Source organism: Lipophrys pholis, assembly GCF_963383615.2.
Source record: "Lipophrys pholis genome assembly, chromosome: 21".
NCBI lineage: Eukaryota > Metazoa > Chordata > Actinopteri > Blenniiformes > Blenniidae > Lipophrys > Lipophrys pholis.
Genome location: NC_137649.1, coordinates 10,320,593 through 10,340,274, shown reverse-complemented (window position 1 = coordinate 10,340,274; position 19,682 = coordinate 10,320,593). Strand labels below are relative to the sequence as shown.

At 41.8% G+C, this 19,682-nt stretch overlaps 1 protein-coding gene across 1 annotated transcript in view; it reads left to right on the top strand.

Annotated features, from left to right (window-relative positions):
* Positions 1-19,682, top strand: part of syne1a (spectrin repeat containing, nuclear envelope 1a) — a gene marked incomplete at its 5' end in the record, with an annotated part of 121,654 nt that overhangs the window by 13,890 nt on the left and 88,082 nt on the right. Inside the window, 32 exons of the mRNA XM_080490831.1 lie at positions 114-310; positions 1,431-1,543; positions 3,300-3,407; positions 3,857-3,994; positions 4,684-4,848; positions 4,963-5,075; positions 5,259-5,427; positions 5,583-5,679; positions 7,089-7,294; positions 7,687-7,851; positions 8,033-8,185; positions 9,001-9,144; positions 9,313-9,483; positions 9,973-10,131; positions 10,331-10,495; positions 10,624-10,758; positions 11,013-11,174; positions 11,320-11,528; positions 11,615-11,723; positions 11,816-11,980; positions 12,057-12,224; positions 12,384-12,548; positions 13,311-13,451; positions 13,548-13,708; positions 13,865-14,021; positions 14,565-14,792; positions 14,874-14,972; positions 15,067-15,254; positions 16,981-17,104; positions 17,217-17,383; positions 18,564-18,717; positions 18,851-19,506. Of these exons, the coding sequence (XP_080346957.1) occupies positions 114-310; positions 1,431-1,543; positions 3,300-3,407; positions 3,857-3,994; positions 4,684-4,848; positions 4,963-5,075; positions 5,259-5,427; positions 5,583-5,679; positions 7,089-7,294; positions 7,687-7,851; positions 8,033-8,185; positions 9,001-9,144; positions 9,313-9,483; positions 9,973-10,131; positions 10,331-10,495; positions 10,624-10,758; positions 11,013-11,174; positions 11,320-11,528; positions 11,615-11,723; positions 11,816-11,980; positions 12,057-12,224; positions 12,384-12,548; positions 13,311-13,451; positions 13,548-13,708; positions 13,865-14,021; positions 14,565-14,792; positions 14,874-14,972; positions 15,067-15,254; positions 16,981-17,104; positions 17,217-17,383; positions 18,564-18,717; positions 18,851-19,506 (5,451 nt within the window). The remainder of the gene's footprint in view (positions 1-113; positions 311-1,430; positions 1,544-3,299; positions 3,408-3,856; positions 3,995-4,683; positions 4,849-4,962; positions 5,076-5,258; positions 5,428-5,582; positions 5,680-7,088; positions 7,295-7,686; positions 7,852-8,032; positions 8,186-9,000; positions 9,145-9,312; positions 9,484-9,972; positions 10,132-10,330; positions 10,496-10,623; positions 10,759-11,012; positions 11,175-11,319; positions 11,529-11,614; positions 11,724-11,815; positions 11,981-12,056; positions 12,225-12,383; positions 12,549-13,310; positions 13,452-13,547; positions 13,709-13,864; positions 14,022-14,564; positions 14,793-14,873; positions 14,973-15,066; positions 15,255-16,980; positions 17,105-17,216; positions 17,384-18,563; positions 18,718-18,850; positions 19,507-19,682) is intronic.

Here is a 19,682-nt window from a genome sequence, read left to right as displayed (position 1 = left end):
GCCAAATGCACATTGATACTAGTTACCGCTGAGTGTGAGAAAAGCATGGATGCCGAAAGCTTCAGCGTTAGTGATCATGCTGTTGTCCGCTTCGACCTTCTGTGTTTTTCTAGACGTCATGGTCTTGAGGTGAAGGACTTTGGCCCCAGCTGGCGCACTGGCTTGGCATTCTTCGCAGTCATCCATGCCCTCCGGCCTAATCTGGTCGACATGGAGCGTGTATGGAGGAGGCCCAATCGAGAAAATCTGCAGGAAGCCTTCTTATTGGCTGAGACAGAGTTAGGCATTCCACAGCTTCTTGACCCAGAGGGTAAATAACATTTCCTTTAGCATTTCCTCGAGACTTTGCTGTTAAGTTTATGAAAACTGATCTGAGCAGGAATTTGTTTCCAGGGACAGTCACACACTTTCCAACAACATCACGGGACCGAATGACCTTTGCAGACCGTGAAAATATCTTTTCTCCTCTGCTGTTTCTTTTCTTTCTTTTTTTTGTGAATCAAAAAGTGTACTAATACGCAGCAAAAATATATAATTTGTGAAAATCATACTTGTGCTATGATCAGTTACTTTATGGCATGTATGTTGTTATACACACACTATTTCCATCGCATTTCAAAAAAGTGATCTGCAGCTTTTATGATTGAAAGATCCATTTTTTTTCATATTTTGAAATATTGTGAACAGGGACTGTTGGCCCTTTAGCCTTAGGCTCAGAAAGTGTTCAAATAAATAAAATACATGAACAGAACACCAGAGGTTTTAAAGACAGATTACAGCACATGACGTCAGCAGCAGTTTGTATCTGAGCTCTTAGTGACTGTCATCATATGAAGCTACACTAAAACTGCCCTGTTCACCCTATAAAAGTGAATTATGAGCAATAAAGGTTGATTTTGGCACATATAGTACATTATTATTTGAAGAACTTGGGCTCATAATGACTTTTTGTAACTGATTTTGTCTAAATATCCAATTTAAGGTAAAGACGAAATACTAGCCACGATATTGATTACTGTTGTTTTGGCACCTTTTGCCTTATTGCAGTAGAGAGATCTTGCAGACCCACTTTTGAAGTTCACAGAAAACATTCCCTGAATCAGTTTCTTCTCATGAATTGGAGGGATATTTTCTGAACACATGACTGCAATAATGGGCCTGTTACTGCTTCAGATGTGCACCTCAGTGTCAAAGCCAAACACCATCTGTGCCCCTTCACGCCTGCCCCTCTGAATGAACTCAGACTAATCAAGCTTAACATCAGTATAATTAAGGTCCATTAGGCCACAAGGTTTAGCAATGTGGAACCTCCAAACAACACCGATCTAAAAAATATTGAGAATGTCTTTCATTTAAGATGTCTGTTTCAGACGGGAAAAATAGTTTTCTGGGACCCCGGACTCATCTTGTGTCTTTGATTTCTTCCTCAGACGTGGACGTGGACAAGCCCGATGAGAAATCTGTCATGACCTATGTAGCCCAGTTCCTGAAACATCTCCCCGTACCAAAGCACAGCGACCCAGAGGGACACCCAGTGGAAGAGGTAACCAACAGTCTGGAAATGTCCATCACCTTCGTCAGCTTATCTTCTTCTGCATCGTGATTGTTTGTCTTCTTCTTAACTTCCCACAGTCAGTTTGTCAAACAGCATACTGTGCATAATCAGAATGACATTGTGTTATTCTTTGTTTTGTTTGCATTGCATTAAGGAATGCATGTGCGTTTGAATCTATTTTTTAAAAAAAAGATCTCTGCAATTAAAGTAATTTTTTTCTCCATCAACAATTGACTTCACTGTGGCCCCAGCTTGGAAGGTTCAATGAACTGTGATTTGACTTCAGCGTCAGTTTTTGTGTTTTGTGTCCATTTCTCTTCTTGTCTCTCTCTCTCGCTCTCTCTCTCTCTCTCTCTCTCTCTGTTGTTTTTATTTTTTTGTTGTTGTATGGTGACTGCTTCTCTGTGGTTGTTGTGCTTGCCTCTGTCCTACAGCATGATCTTGCCCCTCGTGATATAGAGGAAATGTTGGAGGTAGGTCATACAGTAACTTCAGGTCCCTCAGGGGAAGTACTCAATAATCTTCTGCAGCTCAGTGCCTTTCACGTCCATGCACATTCAAAGTTTCCGTATCTATTTTATTCAAGATTATTTTTCTGGATATTTTCAATTGCTGTATTACTGCCTCCTGTACATCACATGGATGAGATTAAACATTGTTTTTGCATGTCAGCGTCGACACGATAATAGTGCCTCTTTATATTACCCGATGCGATATTCCCGCCCCGGGGCTTCTCGGCCATGATAACAAAAGGAAGTCCGGTATAATAAGATGTGATATTGCCATTTATGAATGTTACCACCCAGCGCTGAGGCTCCTGGTGCCATTAGCATGACAATGAGAGCCTCTGGCATCGGCAATGTGCACTGATACAGCATATTTGATGGAAAGCTCTGTGAATAGAGGCTGCCTGTTTTTAAGGTTAACAGCGTCCAGGTCTGTGATGTGCTGTAGAGCAGCCCCAACCACTCGCCTTCCATGTCACACTATGTTTTGTTGTTTTACAACACTGATTGGGCCTTTATGTTGCTGCTGTGTTTAATGGACGCTTTGTTCATTGGTGACAATTCTTGTTCACACCCTAGTATCAGCCATTGCATGTTTATTATTGTTTGTTTTTTCACTTATAAACAGACGTTTTATTTTTTCAAGTAAACAGTCGCTGAAACTGGTTATAGCAGCATTTACAGGAATAATGTTGTGTATTATGTGACAAATAATAGAGCGTTTCACTTTTGCAATAAGTTAATCTACTTTAATGCCTTAAGCTGTCATAAACACTAAAGTTTGGGCTTCATGAGAGAAGCAATGTGAAGTGAGAAAGATGAATAGACTGAGACGGAGCAGCTCTCAAACTGAATAGTCTATCACATAGGCTTTTCAGCAGCATAGTATTATCGTCATGGTTACTTAAAATCCACTGAAATGTTAGTAGGGGGTCTTAGACAAAATAGCTTGTTTAAGCTGAGTGTTTTTGGCAGCTGTGGGTTTTTGACGTTTTGTCCTACAGGGAGACACAGAGGATTAGGGGAAACCACGTTTAACACAGTACACGCTCTGTCTCCTCGATAGAGCCTTCTACAATCAATTTACCAATTTCTCTTACCTGTTTGGTTACTCAAATTTTCCTCTTTTGTCTTCTTTTCCTCCTTTACCCGTATTATTTATTTGCTCTTTTTATTTCCCCTTCTTGCTCTTCTCAATCCTCCTGTTCATCCGTTCAACCCTCACCCCAACCTCCTAGAGAGAGCAGCGAAAAAGCCTGAGGGAGCTGAAAATGTGGCTCGACCAGCTGGAGAGAGATGCAGTCCAGGCTCAGGAGACTGAGGGCAATCTTGCTCAACAGTACCAGGTTTGTGTGTGTGTGTGTGTGTGTGTGTGTGTGTGTGTGTGTGTGTGTGTGTGTGTGTGTGTGTGTGTGTGTGTGTGTGTGTGTGTGTGTGCACGTTTTAAACTGTTCGCAGACGCTCCTATTATTAGCCTAATCAGTGCCATCACACTGTGGGGATCAGGCAGCAGCCGTCATATTTGCAGGAAATCTGCCTTATTCCACCAAAGCCTGGGGATACTTTCCATATTCAACAGCATGTGAGGTATCCTCATTTTCTTTGTACAAGACCGAGAAGCTGAAGCCAGACAGAGGAATAGTATTTGGAGGCAATTATCCATAGATCCCAATGGGAAGAGGGTGCACCTTTTGAATGAGAAGCTCTTCTGATGTTTATATAGTGTAATTGACTGCTGTTGAACATCCTGTCATTACTGATTGGCACCTTCAAATTGTTTATTTTTTCTGATCAGATGTTCAAGAGTCTGCGTGTCCAGCTTGAGATGATGAGGAAGCAGGTGGAAGGAGCTTTGCAGTCCACTCAGAGGGACGGGATGCTGACAGTGGATCAGGCTCTGGTCAAACAGGCCTGGGAAAGGGTTTCCAACAGGGTGAGGAGAGCAGAGGGCACACGTCTTCCTCTGAACTAGAATCATACAGATTCATAATGACATCAGGTTGTAAACTATATTTGGGTGACAAAAGTTGAAATGAAGACAATATCTCACGAGTACAGGTTTTACTGTTTGCAAAGGTCAAAAGGTTTGAATAGAAGTAGATGGATGTACATTTTTAAAAGAGTTGTTGATGGAATATGTTTTACTCCTAATGACTTAATGGACCACAAAGTAGATTTTGTCAATACCTGTTTTTCTTTCTACAATATAAACAACAAATTTTTCAGGATTTTTTTTTTAAGATGTAATCCTGTCTTGTGACGTAACTGGAAGATATTTAGTTTATTTCTGTTTTCTCTCTTTTCAAAAGCTCCACAAAGCTTACATGATTTTCCATTTGACAATATTATCAAATGTGTTTTTCTGATTGTCTTTAAATAATAAATGTTCTTGGATTAACAAAGAAATGGAGAACAAAATGAACTTAAAGCATTTCATATCCACACACAGCTTCCATTGTATTTGTTCACAGTATTTTATTTGTATCTTTTTTAATTCGCAATTTGTTTTATGCCCTGATTATTTTTACTGGAGTACATAACATTTTATTAGAGGCTTTTTGTTGACAAAACCAGCTCCTTAAGGGTCTTTCTTTGGTGGCTCTACTGTTGTTTTCCCCGCAGCTCCTGGCTTGGCATCTTCTGCTGGACAGGTCTCTGCCCGCTCCCCTCGATATGGTCGGGACGTGGCTGCACGAGGCCGAAGGAGCCCTCCGACAGGAAGTCACTGTCCAGCAGGCGCATGAGGTCACAGCCAACACGGTGCACCGAGCTCTTGAGCAACACAAGGTTTGCACAAAGCTCAGCACACAGTGACGGGCAACTTACAACAGTTTCCTGGTGTACTTGGTCCATTGTGATATTTTACTTTTTTTATATGTTCATTTGCTGTCCATTGTGTAGGACGTCTTGAGGAGCCTGGACAGTCACCAGCAGGTCTTTCAGAGAATCCATAAAGACAGAAGTGTTGGTGGAGTACCTGTTCCTCCTGACCAGCTTCAAGATATGGCTGAGAGGTAAACAACAACACCTGCTAATGTCCCTTTAATGTCCAGAAAATACAACCCAGAGGACATTTATTTACACAATGCTCATGCTCTTTATCATGGCTTCACATTTTGCTGTTTGAGGGAACAGAAGAATACTAGAGTCAATCTGTGCATCTGATATCCTGCATGTACTTTTTTTTTTTTTTTTAGGTTGAACTTTGTCTCTACGTCTTCCAGCATCCACTTGGCCAAAATGGAATATATGGAAAACAAACATCACATGCAGGCCTACCTCACTCTCGCCGAGTCGAAACTTAAATCCTGGATCATCAAATACGGCCAGCAGGAGTCCGTGGAACTGATGCTCCACAACTATATCGTAAGATCAGCCTTTGATTCCGTTGATGTCAAATGTAAGCTACTAGTTAAAAGTCGCTTTAGACATTTTATCTAATAGTTTTAGTTTGGTGTCAATGCCATCCGTGTCAGTTCACACATTCTAATGTTTCTATTACTGGATTTTGTCTCCATCAGACGTTTGTGGAGAAGCAACGTTTCTTTGAAAACTACGAGGCGTTGTTTCAGTCTCTGAAACAGTCAGCCGAGGCCTACGTCAGTGCTGACAGCTCAGGTGAGAGGTTCACATGTAAATTTAAAGTCTTGATATTTCACGTCGAGGAGTGTCGCGAGGGGATAAGATAAGATGGCTGCAACAGGGTTGTAACACACTGAAAAAATGAGAGAGAAGCGCAGAGAAAAAAGCTTTGAATTCCATGAACCAAATCGTGTGCACACGCTTAGGTAAGAAAACAAATTGCTTAACTTTTACTATCAGTTTTATGATTTTCATTAGCTTATTGTTTTTTTTAGTAACCTAAAGAAGTAGGTAAGAGAGGTATATGTAACAGTATTTATAGAAATCCTGTAAGCAGTAACGTCCTAACTATTCAACACATTTAATCTGTCCCCTTCATCATACTGATGTAAAATCACATATAGTGTCCATTAATCAACTAACCACGGCGGCTCGTGCTTTAGAAGATTTCTCTCAGTATTCTAATGTAATTAGAGACAATACATTAGAATACTGAGGGAAACATTTAGATTAGTACCTGGAACGTTATATTTCTGTTTTCTTCAGTGACTGGCATAGTAAAATCAAAGGTCTTCCAGCAACGTACACGAGATATGTCACAATTACATTTTGTACCTCTGCTTTATTTTCCTTTTAACAACCGTTGAGGTTGTGTGCCCCTGACTGTTTGAACAATTTCAAAGAAGAGGAGAGTCTGCAGGCTACAGCTAAATGAGGTTCCTCCACTCCCAGCTCTCAGTGGGGAATACGACCCCATTTGCTAGTTAGGGGTTGCTCCACTTCTGCAGGTCTCAGGGCGCAAAGACTGAGCGAGCTTGTTGGTTTCATCAACTTTCGGCGGTGTGTTGCTTCAGGGTATGCAGAGTGGAGAAGTGAGGCGTGCAGAGAAATCAGGACGTCTCGGGTTTGATTGGTCAACCGAACATGTGATATACTCCACTAACTCCTGCTGGTGCTGCTCGTGCTGGTCTTCGATTGGGTGGCAAATCAAGAAGTCGATAGTGTTTATTCCAGCATATTATTAAATTTATCCTAAATTTGGAATTGTGTATTTGTTTTTGTGTACCAGCTGTGCCGCTGGCTGAAAATAGCTTGTGGTACAGGGCTTAAGAGACCGTCCAGTTTTTCCGCAAAGAAAGACGACACACTAGCATAGATGATGCATGTCTCTGTAGTAGGTTTTTGAGGTCAGAGTTTTATCTGCAAAGGCTTGTAGCTTCACCAGTCTCACTATGTTCTTCAGCTGGTATTCCTATAAACATGCGTCCCCTCCTATCCTGTCAGTTTTTTGAAGTAAGTCTTGTTTTGTTCTGCTTCATGCATACTCTATTTTACTTTTACTGTCAGCAAAAGCAGCCATAACAACACAGGTCATACCAGCCAAGGAGTTCTATAATTTTTATGGTATAGGTGTCTTTTTCACCTTTACTTTCTTCCTCTTTCAGTGGACGACGGTGAGACAGGGGTGCGCAGGTTCATGCGGGAGGTGGTGACTCAGTGGAGGAGTCTGTCCATGGAGGTCCGCAGTGTGAGGAGCATGCTGGAGGAGGTGCTGTCCAACTGGGAGCGGTACACATCCACCGTGGCCTCCTTGCAGGTCTGGCTGGAGGATGCTGAGGACGCTCTGGGCCACCCAGAAAACACCAAACGGGTAAGACTGACTTGGTAAATGACACCTCTTTGACTTTAAGTAGCAGCGATTGTGTTTACTTTGTTTGAGTCGGAGGCATTTCGTTTTCTAATTTGAAACCTATTAACATTTTCCACTCGAGTATCCAATGATCTCTGTGACTTAAAACAAGTCACCAAGAGTACTCCTGTTGTCGCATTACCATGGTTACCACAGATTCACATCCCCACCAAGGATTAGACAGCTAATTACCCCAGTTTTTTATTGTCCATCCTTTGTTTCTTTCTTTGAATCCCTCTCTTTGTTTCATTTTTTGATTAGCTGTCTGTTTCTTTCTTTAACACTCATTCTTTGTTTCTCTCGACTTCTTTGTGTCTTTGTTTCTCCTCTATCTTGCTGTGTCTGTCTTTCAGGAATTTTTCCGGAATCTCAGCCACTGGATGGATCAGCATGCAGCCATGAATGACGGCGGGAATTTTCTCATTGAAACGTGTGATGACACGGTGTCACTTGAGCTCAAGCAACAACTGCTGATTTTGAACGGACGCTGGCGAGAGCTCTTCCTCAAAGTCAAACAAGTAATCAATTAAAAACTTCTGAAATTACTGCACCTCAGACAAGAAGGATAACTGGGTCAATTTGTGTCAGACAGATTTCTTTCTATTTTGGTTTGACACTAATTAATAAAAAATTATAAAACTACTTAAAAAATTATGATTTAAACACAAATGAACATTTTTTTTTTTTTGCTTTCTTTAGTACGCACATTCTGACGAACTGGAGAAGTGGAGGACAAATCACCTGAAGGCTGTATGGGCCCTCAAAGAGCTGCTTGATACAGCTGAAGCAAAGCTTAATGCTCCCGTTCACGTGTCTTTCCTCAATGTTAGAGCCTTTCTGCAGGATGTGGAGGTAAGAGAAGCTGTCCAACATGTGTAAAGGTCAAAAACGCACCACAGTGCAATTTCAACAGAGGATATTTTTAGGAATTTCTCTGAGTATTTTGTAAGTGAAAGAATGATTTAGTTAGTCAGGGACTTTGGAGACACAAAAGCAGCATTAATGAAAATGGAACGCCAGCTATAAATATTGCAAACATTTATGGAAAAAAACAGACACAACCAGAACTGAGAGTGTCTCTACAGCGCGGATGACGTCTGTCTTTAAAGATCACGATAACACTACATGTTTTTTTTATATAAATGATGCCACCTATGTGCCGTGTATAGAGCAGGATACAAATTGTTTTAAGCAAGACAACATGTCAACATTGTCAATATCTTCTTTTTTGATCGCATCCTCATACGTCATCGATAATATCGGGGGCAAGATATTTATTCTCGTCTGACACTTTAGGCGCAGAACCCTATTGGAACTAATCAGAAAAATGGCACTGCATACTTCTAACAATCACAAACTTGCTCTTATTTGCATCATATTTGATGTTGAGATAATTATCATACTGAGTGTGCCTTCATAAGCTGCTGTAAACAAGCACTTTACTGGCAGAAGATTTGCAGATCATCTACATAAATGACGTAATTTGTGTAACGCTGTTTCGTTTGTTTTGTCACAATATTAGCATTAGAGCACAGCTCATCTGATGCTTTGATGTCAAATCAGTTTGTGTCTCTCAGTTTGTATCGCCAGAAGCATTTTTGATGGATGTGCTCTCTGTTTTTAAGAGTGTCTTTAAGTTGACCGTTTACCTGCACGTCTCATCTCAGAATACCAAGCAAAAGGTTGTTGCTATGGAGACGCAATACAAGTTGGCCGCCCGCAGCGCTCAGCTCCTCGCCAAGGATGCGCCGCAGGATGAGGCCGCCCGGGTCATGGCAACAATGGCAACAGCCAAAAGCCAGCTCAGCAAGGTAAGACTAATTTCAAGGCTTGTGTGATACAGTAGGTGATGTGATAGCAGTCTCAAGTGCCTTTCCTCTTTTTTAGTCTTTCAGTTCTTTTCATGGATTCACAGTATATGACATTTCTATGTCATTTTCTGTGTTACTTATTAATTGGTTGTGATGATATGACTCTAGGTGAGAGAGCGGTGCCCGTCCCTGGTGAGGGAGTGTCATGTTCTACTGCCGCTGTTGGAGGAGATGGAAAAACACATCAATGGTTTTTACCAGGCCCTGGAGCGGGCAAGTCGCATCACATCATCTGAGAGAGATGGAGACTCTCAGACGCAACAAAAGCACAAGTGGCAGGTCAGATTGAATGACAATGAATTGTTTAAGTGTACATTACATGGTTAACAGGTTTGAATGGTTTTCACACGAATTGCCTTATTTTTAGATAAAAAATAAGTTGATTCTGTTCGGAGTTTCTTTACAGTCTGTATGATTACTCAACCAACATGTATTTGTATGTAATTTCGTCAATAAAATTTGGAATGAAAAGGAAGGAGACCCCAGGCAGAATAGCGCCTGCAATAAGTCAGGAGCTAATGGGGCTCTCAATAAAATGAACAAATGTGGCTAAAAGAGATGTGGTGTCATTACCAAGTGTGTCTGTTTTAAAGTCCTCATGGCTCCTTCTGTACCAAAACAGTACCCTTCAGTTTTGTTGTTTCTTACCGATATTTACTCACCTTTCTATAGAGTAACTCCGTATAGGAAAACATACCCGGTTTAAAATATTAAAACGCATCAGTGTCAAACTATTTAACATAACACTCCTGGCTTTGGTTGTTTCAGGAATTGTTAAACCAGCAGCAAAGCTGTAAGCGCTGTCTATCAGTGATTGAGCGGAACCACCACACAGTGCAAAGAGCGCTGTCCAGCAGTAAGGTGCTCCGCAACCTGGACCTGTGTCTGTTGCAGAAGAGAGTTGCTGAAATTCAGGGCTCAGCACAGGTTGGTATTATACATGCACTCATGGCAGGATGCCACACAGTGACTGAATTAGCCACAATGCTGATTATATTAAAGAGATTACAAGAATGTCAAAATACCCAGGAGGTAACCGCAGATTAGAGTCGACAAATATTCTAATTACACTGTATTGCCAAAGAGCCCCATGACGATTGCTGCTACCAACCTTCCATTCTCTCAGGCTTTGCTAAAGGAAGTTGGGGACTGGAGAAGACAGGAGGAGGCCAACAACTGCCTCAGGAGGAGGTTTGAGGAGTCTCAGCAGGAGCTGGAGAGAGTGCTGAAGAAATCTCAGGGCTGCTTAAGGGAGACTGGAGAAGCAGAGGAATTACTAAAGAAACACACTGTAAGATGAATTCTGTTTCGAAGATATTTCTGCATCGCTATTATTTAAAATGAATACAGCCTTCAAACTTTTCTGTTCTGCTCTTCAAACAACACCGAACGGCTTTATTTTATTCTGTTTTGATGCAGGATTATTTTGGCCAACTGGACCAGCGATTGTTGAGTGTGTTTCTCAAAGCGTGTGATGAGCTGACGGACATTTTACCACAAGAAGAGCAACAGGGGCTGCAAGAAACTGTCCGTAGACTACATAAACACTGGAAGGTCAGAGGTCACCCTGCTTTAACACTCTCACTAATTACTGTACATCTCTGGAGGCGTATAGCCAATACGTCATTAACTTAACCAAGAAGACCTTTGACTCGATAGAGTTCCCTCCTGTCTGGTTCCAATTAACATATACTAGTTAGATTAAGTTGTGACCTTTAAGCATTTAATAAAGCTCTTCAGGGAATATTTTGTCTCTGTCTGTTATAATATGATATTAAAACTATGATGCGCTCTATGTGTTTTTGCAGGACATTCAGGGTGAGGTGCCATCTCACCTGCTCCGCCTGAAGGTGGCGGTGGAACAAAGCAAAGTCCTTTTGATTTTACAAAATTGCAGAGCAGAGCTGGACAGAGAAATGCAAGCCCTGTCAGGCACCTGCACCAGCGAGCGTGTGATCAAAGAGCACAGAGTAAGCCTTGGATTTGATAGAATCTTAAAAACATATTAAACCAGGAGGGAGAGAAACGCTAAATCACTTAATGTCTCGATCGCGAAGCTTCTCACATTTCACCGTTTCCTCCTTCTTCTTCTTTTTTTTTTTTTTAAATCTCCAGACCTTCTTCAGGGAACGCAAACCTTTGACTTTGTGTGAGAAGAGGATTAGAAACATGGCTGATCTCTGTCATAAACTGCCTGACAATGATGCGGCTTATCGAACCCTCGACTCAACGCGTAAGGCTGTCGAGGAAGCTGCAGAGCAAATCAAGATCATCCACCTGAAACTGGAGCAGCACCCTGATAAGTGGAAAGAGTGGAACGAGAGGTAAAAATCATCAAAAGGACACTTTCTCGGAAGTACGTCCACCTGGTGACCTCAAGTCAGAAAGCAATGTCTTCTGTTTTTCACAGGTACTGTGAGCTCTCTGATTGGCTGTCATCTCAGAAAAGGCAAGTGAGGCTTTTGAGAGAGATGGCAGTAGATTCCAGCCATCAGGAGCACGTCGACGCCGCTGTTCAGGTGAGCCATCGCCGTGTGTCTTTGCCGCAGCAGAACTCACTACCAGTTCTTTTAACCTGCAATTCTTCTCTGTGTGCTTCCAACAAACGCAGGCGCTGCGGGAGGCGGTGGACAGCCAAGAGGAGAACCTGCTGTGGCTGAAGAGCCGCCTTGCTGGGCTGTCGGAGGTTAGCTCTGAACTGGAGGTTCAGAGGCAGAGAGCAGCTCTGACCAAGCTCTCCACTGACCTGCAGGCGGTCTTCTCTTCACTTTGTCAGGTACTGCTAGAAAGAAAGAAAACCGTTTTCATTGGTCTTGTTCAACCCAATCTGATGTGTGGCTTCTCTGCCACAGCTGGGGGAGGAGGGCTCGGCAATGCCTCAGTACGAGGAGCTGAGGGAGGAGGTGAACATGGCTCTGGAGGAGGTTCTGAGGGCTCGAAAGGAGGCTGAGGAGCAGACCAGCAGGATTCTGAATGCTGAAAGCTTGGAGGAGGCCAAACAACTTCATCTTATACAGCAGGTGTGTGTAGAACAAGAAACACATTTCTCTATTTTGATTCCTTATGAGGCTTTATCATATAAATATCACAAATGAAGGAAAAAGCATGATAGTGGTTTAATTAAAAACAAGTAAATGATGTCATTGCACATATTTTCTTTGTTTATGTATTCATCACAGCAACATTTAAAACGACTGCACGCTAATAGGAGAGAGGCAGAGCTTCTGGTGTCCCACTGCCGCCAGCTGCAGAAAGGGGAGGTGCTCAGTCAGTCTCTGCGGGAGCTGGAAGGAGCTTTTAGCGAGGTTGATCGCAAATCGGAGGCAAAGGATCATAGCCTGCAGGTACACTCAGCTTGGATTTTTCTCACATCAGTTTTCTGCTGTTTGCACATATGAAAGTGTCATTGTACAAGCACACAAAACCCCACTGTGATCACTGACTGAGTCGTGTAGGACTTTCAATTTAAGTGAAATGACTATTACATGTCAGCCTTTTGTGTTTGATTCATTGTAAAACTATTCTTTTTAAACAGTGTATAACCAGGTACTTGAAATTAAGCTTGTTTATTTTTTTCTTACATTGTACCTGGCGCTGTGTGAAGATGAGGCCCTTCTCCATATTTTGGCAAAATGCACGGAAATCACCTCAATTTTCTTTACTTTGACGTTCTGTTAATATTGCAAAGTTACCAAGTTCAAACTTTGTTTTGAATTACCTCGTGTGCAGTCAGGAATTAGAAAACCCATAGCAGTGGCATTGACTTCTGTTCTTTCATTGATAGTAATAAATTCTATCATACTCCCTTTGAAATTTGGCTCCCTTATTTGCATTATATACACATGCAGCGACAACAGCTTTATACAACATATGTCTATACATTGTACCGCCATCTGCCATCAATGCACAGTATTCTATTGATGGGGTAAGAAGATGGATGATTAAATGAAAACTTGTCTATTTTGTTGAATGTAAAATTTCTAATATAAAAAAAACATCTACAGATTGTTGATGTTAAAATGTAGTGAATAAGTAAACCAGTTCATATTTGCATCGAGAGTAAATGTTCAAGAATTAACATCATTTTCTAATTTCTTCACCTCAAGGCGACTCTGAGCTCCTGGCAAGAATTTGAGGCAGAAAGAGAAACAGTTTGGAGATTCATCAGCAATACAAACAATGAACTGCACAAAGAACTTATTTTCAACAGCTTGGGGAGCCTAAGAACTGAGCTGGAGTATAACAAGGTAGGTGTGCGTGTGCATATTCGCATGCCGTCTGGCTTCTATTGGCTGATATTGAATGTTGAGAGGGGTTTTTTTGTGTGTTGTTTTTGTCTGTAGGAACTCTTTGCAAAGGTTGAGGAGTGCTCCGTTCAAGCAGACCTCCTTCTTGAAATGGCATCAGATATTCATCTTGGGCCAAAGAATCATACTCTTCTTCTGCAGCAGGCCCAGTCGACCCGAGACGCTGTCATGCAGCTTCAAGATCACCTCAACAAAAAGTATGGCACATGCGAGTCCATTGAATAGTGAAGCACACAATTAGAACACAACGTTATTATATATACACTGTATATTATCTGTGTCTTGGGATCTTTCGTATTGCGTCTTTGAGTGTTCAATGACCTTGAGGATTTGCCCAACCTTTCTTTTTCCAGTGTTGTCCAGCTGGAGATGATGTGTGTCTGGTGGGAGAGATTCAGCAGTGAATCTGAGGCTTTCAATCTGTGGATCAATGAGAAAGAAAATGAGCTGGAGGCTGTTGGCACCTCCTCCTCCTCTGATCCTTTAGACAAACAGATCAGAGCTGTGCAGGTATGTCTGTTACATGCTATCGCAGCTTTTCACTTTACTCCTTGTTTTTTCATCTCGTGGTGCAGATTGTTTATTTTTTTTATAATTGAATAGTCAGTCGGAGGTGAACGCTGGTGTCACAACTGTAACAAAAATAATCTTAACTTCACATATAAATATGCAAAGACATTCCTAGTAGCTCCAAGAAAAGTGCTCACATTCACTGTCTTGCTGCAGTTTTTCAACGTTATTAAGATTAGGAGGAAATTTTAATCCATCTTCACGGGGAAAATGAGGATGGCTGCAGCAAGGGACAGGATGTATAAAATAAATTGATATTAAATAAAATAAAATATAATCTTTGCTTGGTAGGCTTCAGGCTTGTCAATCTGATTTCTAGACTTAAGGATTTCCAAGGCTGTGTTTGATGAGTTGTGAAAACAACATGCCTCGGGATGTTTTACTGTTATTTGGGGCTTTTCTTCCTCTAATAACTCTTTGTACTGTCATTCTTCTTCAGCTAACCTCCCTTACCTGAATTTCTCTGCTGTTGCATCTCTGCAGGGGTTGGTGGAGGGTTTAGAAGAGAAACGAGCAGCCGTGGCCCACATGGAGTCGGACTGCGAGGCTCTGTCGCGGTTCGTGACCCCCGGGGAGGCCGGCCGTATCCGTGCACTACTTGTTCAGATGAGGCGGTACTGGGAAGACCTGAAGGGGAGAGTGGAGCAGCTCGGCATGCAGCTCAACCAGAGTGCCTCCTACAGGCAGAGATGCACTGATAACATGGAGCAGGTTCGCAGAAGCACATAACGCATATGACCTTTAGAAATGTGTTCAGAGTGTAATGGTAACTGACAGGTTCATGTTAATCAGGTCAGAAAAGCCATGAATGATCTGAAAGAAAAGGTGGATTGTCCGATCACGTGTTGCACATCATCACCACAGACCCACAAAACCCTCCAGGACCACATGGTGAGATTTTCTTTCTACATTTGTAGTTAAGCACTAATTTAATTATGACTCACGTTCAAAGATTTACTTTGTAGTTTATTTCCATTTCACTCAGGAGGTCTGCCAGCGTGTTGAGCAGCTGAAACCCGGGTTAGCGGCCCTGTGTTCGGCCACGAGGAGGCTTGGAGAGAGCAGCCCGATGGAGGACGAGGTGGCGAACCTCCAGAAGCAACAGAGGCAGTTAATGGGAACCGCTGCGGAAAAACAGTCAACATTGGAGAGCCTTCTCGCTCTGTGGCAAAGGTATATTCAACAGTAAAAACTAAATCAACGAACCGAGCCATCCGTCGCTGAGCAACGCATGATGTATTTAGTCATTGTGCATTTATGTAACAACTGTTTTATAGGGATCCAAGTTCCCAGGTTACTTAATCTGCAGAGCACCTTTTTTTTTTAACTTAAAACCTTCTGTACTCACAAGTCAACCAGATGGAGTGAAACTGTGAAACTGAAAAAAGTTTGGTTTTAGTCATGTAACCTCGTTCATTATCGACTCTTTTATTCCAAACTAAAATGCATTTTATTACCTGAGATATGGAACATATCAAACTTTAGTTCCTGTATACTCCTGGGCCTCCCATGAAAGCACACAGTGTCTTCTTTAAAATACAACATGGAGGAGCTAAAAATGAAGAGATGGTTTTGGACAGCCTGCCGTTGTAATTTTACAGTAGTTTTAGGCCAAACTGCATCATTACTGAAAGGTGTGCTTAATATGGGGCTTGTTGTTTGTACTAATCACTATTTTTAGAACATGACCTGCAGGCGATTAGGTGCACGCTGTGGCACTGTTGTTGGCTACCGCGCTATCTGCACACATATGGTAGATAAAATGTGGCAGTCACCCAAATTATGGAAAGTCTTCACATTTAACATGTAATACCAGGTTCACGAGATTCACCGGATAAGAAAATGTTTGTAGGAGCTCTCACAGTTTACCGGACCTTTTATCCTGCCTGCAGTGCCAACTGCTGTGGCACCCTGCTGAGCTGGATGTCTGATCTGTCGTTTCCCCTGACAGTGAAATGAGGAGTGTTGAAAGATTTCACATCTTTTGTCACATTTTACAAACACTAAAACTGTAAAAGAGGAATTGTGGAAATTGTGTATCAGAGACAATTTTGAACAAAGAATGCTGATAGATCGCATTTAAGTTTATTGCTTTTTTATGAGACTTTCTCCTTGTTGACATTAGTTTTTGCCCACAGATGCAACTGCTTCTCATTGTAAAAACAGTGTTATTCCCTCCTATGTGCATGTGCTCGCTTTATGTCGATGCCTTTTCTCTCACTGTCTAATTTCCTCCTTTTTTAAAATCATTTTCTCGTTCTGGTGTGAAGCAGACGAGTGAGATCTTGTCTCTATCACAGTCTGCCTTTCTCAGCCATAGTATTTTATATTCTAATTATATGGGTTTTTTATCACTTTACATCATCACACAATAGACCCTAACCAGAGTGATTGTTTCTGATTTGAAAGGAGAACATGATGATCCAGTCGAATGGTGGCTGTTTAACTGTTATAGCTTTTTGTCGTTTGGGTTATTTTTACCCCGCCGGTGACTGTTTTTAAAATGAACTGGAATATGTTTCTTGCTGGTAAACTTCAGTCGGGTTTATGTCTGGCTGCTTGTGCCTCATCCTGCCTCCTGCAGGTATATGTATGAGGGATTACTTACAGTGGTGGGTGCTCTGCTGAGATATGGTTACCCCATTATGACCCTGTCACTGATACTAAGCCATGGTCAGATTAGAAAAAAAAAAAAATTATATATATATATATATATATATATATATATATATATATATATATATATATATATATATATAACAGGCAATATCCATGTGTGTTATTGTGTGTGTTTTCAGTTACTTTGATCCATCTGCTGTTAAAGCAACATGTATTCCCTTTCACGGGTGTCACGTGTAGACTTTCTTTGATTTGAATCGTACAACATTTCTATGTGCAGATATGAAAAGGAGCTCTCATCCATGAAAGGCTGGCTGGACAGGTGTGAGTCTGTCTGCTGCCCAGACACTGAACAGCTCTCTGCAGATAAAGTGAAGCTTAGGAATGAACTACAAAACGTGCAGGTAAAATCATTTAATATTCACTGAGAGGCTTCACCAAGAAGCGGAAGTTGTGTTCATTTGCTGGATTTCTGTCTGAATTGCATCATTTTTAACACATATTTCTGTCTGGCAGGATATGCAGCGGGAGATGCCATCCTATGAGGCTCTTCTTCAAGGTCTTGTTAATCTTAGCCTTTGTCTGTACCCCACCGCACCTGAAGCGCGTATCCAAGAGCTCAGTGATGATCTCACACAGATACAGGAGAGAAGCACCGCTTTGAGCAGCAGCATGGCACATAGGTATTTTTAAAGAACTTTTTTTTAATCAATAATTTTATATACAAATTTTCCTCCTGAGATGAGATGAACTGAGATGATTTCAAAAGTGCGCCCCTTATGACCATAACTCCTACAGTTTTATGATATCCAATGTTCAAGGGCTGCCAGAATGTAGAGAAGTGTTGCTCTCATAGACTACTGTTTATTAGGGGATTTACCATGATTTCTAACTTGAGAACAACCAGGGAATACGTGCCAACATGATACTGCACGCTTATCGTGAATCTTTATAAATAATTACTCATCAGTGATTCATTTGCATGGAAATATGATATATTTGTTTTTACATAACCCTAACCTTTTCCCTAATATCTTAACAATCCCCAAACATGTTAAAATTGTTAAAGAAAAAATTTGTAATTTTAACATTCAAAGGATTTTAACAATGACAAAATACAATGCAGTACAACACCTTGGTGCAATTTACAACAACATGCCCAAAAACTCTTATCCCTATTGTGTGACTCGTATTTTTCTTGTTCTATTTTGTAGCATTCAAAAACGCAACGCATTTTATGCTTCATTTGACAAATCTGCTCAACGATCTGAAATCCTGTCTATCGCAGTTTTTCTCCAGCTGCACAAAATCTGAAAACCTGCATGTCTCACTGTATGGCTTCAATCATGATACCACTTGACGAGCAGCTTTTTCTGGTGCATCAATGATCTCTTCACTTTGGTCTGCTGTGTTTTGTCCACTGATCATGTCCCCTCAAGTAATTCAGAGCAGCAGTTGCTTTCATTTAAAAACCCCAAAAAACAAAAATGTAGTTGTTTCTTTGTAATATTTACACTTTGCAAGTCGGATTGTACATCTGGCAGAATGGTTTTGACCCACAGGCCATATAGTATGTCTGACACTCCAGCTACACAATGTGGTGGTGGCCTGAGGACTTCTGTTCAATCATAGACAGGAGTCACCAGCAAGTCACACTATTGTAACATGATTATTTTCTGAATGGTCAAAATTGCACAATAATATCAGAAAAACTAAATATTGAAAGTGGAAATTATCTTGGTAAATACTACAGGAATACTACTACACCTTTTTGACACTTCTAGAGCCATGAAATCAAAATGAATACAAATGTGATACAAACCGTGATGTTCTTGACCGGATGGTGCTGTCTTCTATCTTCAGGTGTCAGGTGCTTGAGAAGCAGCTGGAGCACTTGGAGCAGTTTGATCATGCTCTGCTGGCCCTGACTCAAAAGAGTGAAAACTTCCTCTCTGGCCTGAGAAACACTTCCCTGGTTGATATTGCTGATCTTGAGACAGCAGTAACTCAGTTGAAGGTGGGAAATCAATGATTTTCTGTCAACAGTGATGTCTTTTACAGACTTTGTTTATTCGAGCAGTTACAGTAAGCAAGTTTCTATTGATTGCTGAGCTAATATAAATGTGTTTAACTGAACCGTGTTGTTGCAGGAGCATGAGGTGCAGCTTCAGCAGACTGGTGGCCTGAGGGAAACTCTGCATGGCAGAGAGTCGTCCCTACTTTGCTGTTCCACCCTGGAGGCCCAACAGCAGCTCCAGGGATGGAGGGAGGACTGCCTGCAGCCCCTCAATGAATCTCAGCGCCTCCTGCTCCTCCGTAAAGAGTGCCTGAATGAGTTAAAGGCCTTCTTTGGCAAACATGAAACAGCATTTAAGGCCGTGCGCAGCCTTCAGGAGGCTGTGGAGGGCAGGGGGAGCTGGGACCGCTCCAAAGTGGAAGGGCTGCATCATGGGATAGGGGAAGTGGCTAAAGATGTGGCCCGCTTGGAGGCTGAAGCAGTTGGTTTGGATGGGCAGCTAAGCAAGGCCCACCTGCACCTGTGTGGAGCAGAGTGGAGCGGCTCCAAGGATGTGAGTCATCCTCAGGGAAGGACATCTTGCAGAGGACAGGCAGTGGCCCTCACAGTGGCTCTGGAGGAGGTACAGCGCGGTGTGGGATGGAGACAGAGTGAAGCTGACGCTCTCGGTGCCTTGTGGGCCTCCTTCAGAGAGAGGAGGGAGGAGGTGATGAAGAGTTTAAAGAAACTAGAGGATGATGCGAGACAGGAAGGTGCCAGAGAGAGCTCTGTGCAGGCCTTTCATTACAGGTATGCATGTTTTAACTAAGAAACGGTCACATTTCAATTTCAATATTGGTTAGGTCTTTATTAAAGCTTTAAAAATTCACCCAGTGACCTTTTGATTCAGGCAATTTCTTTATGACAAACCCCTCTCGAACATACTGTGTATTTGTGAGGCTAAAGTACAGATGGAGCATTTCATT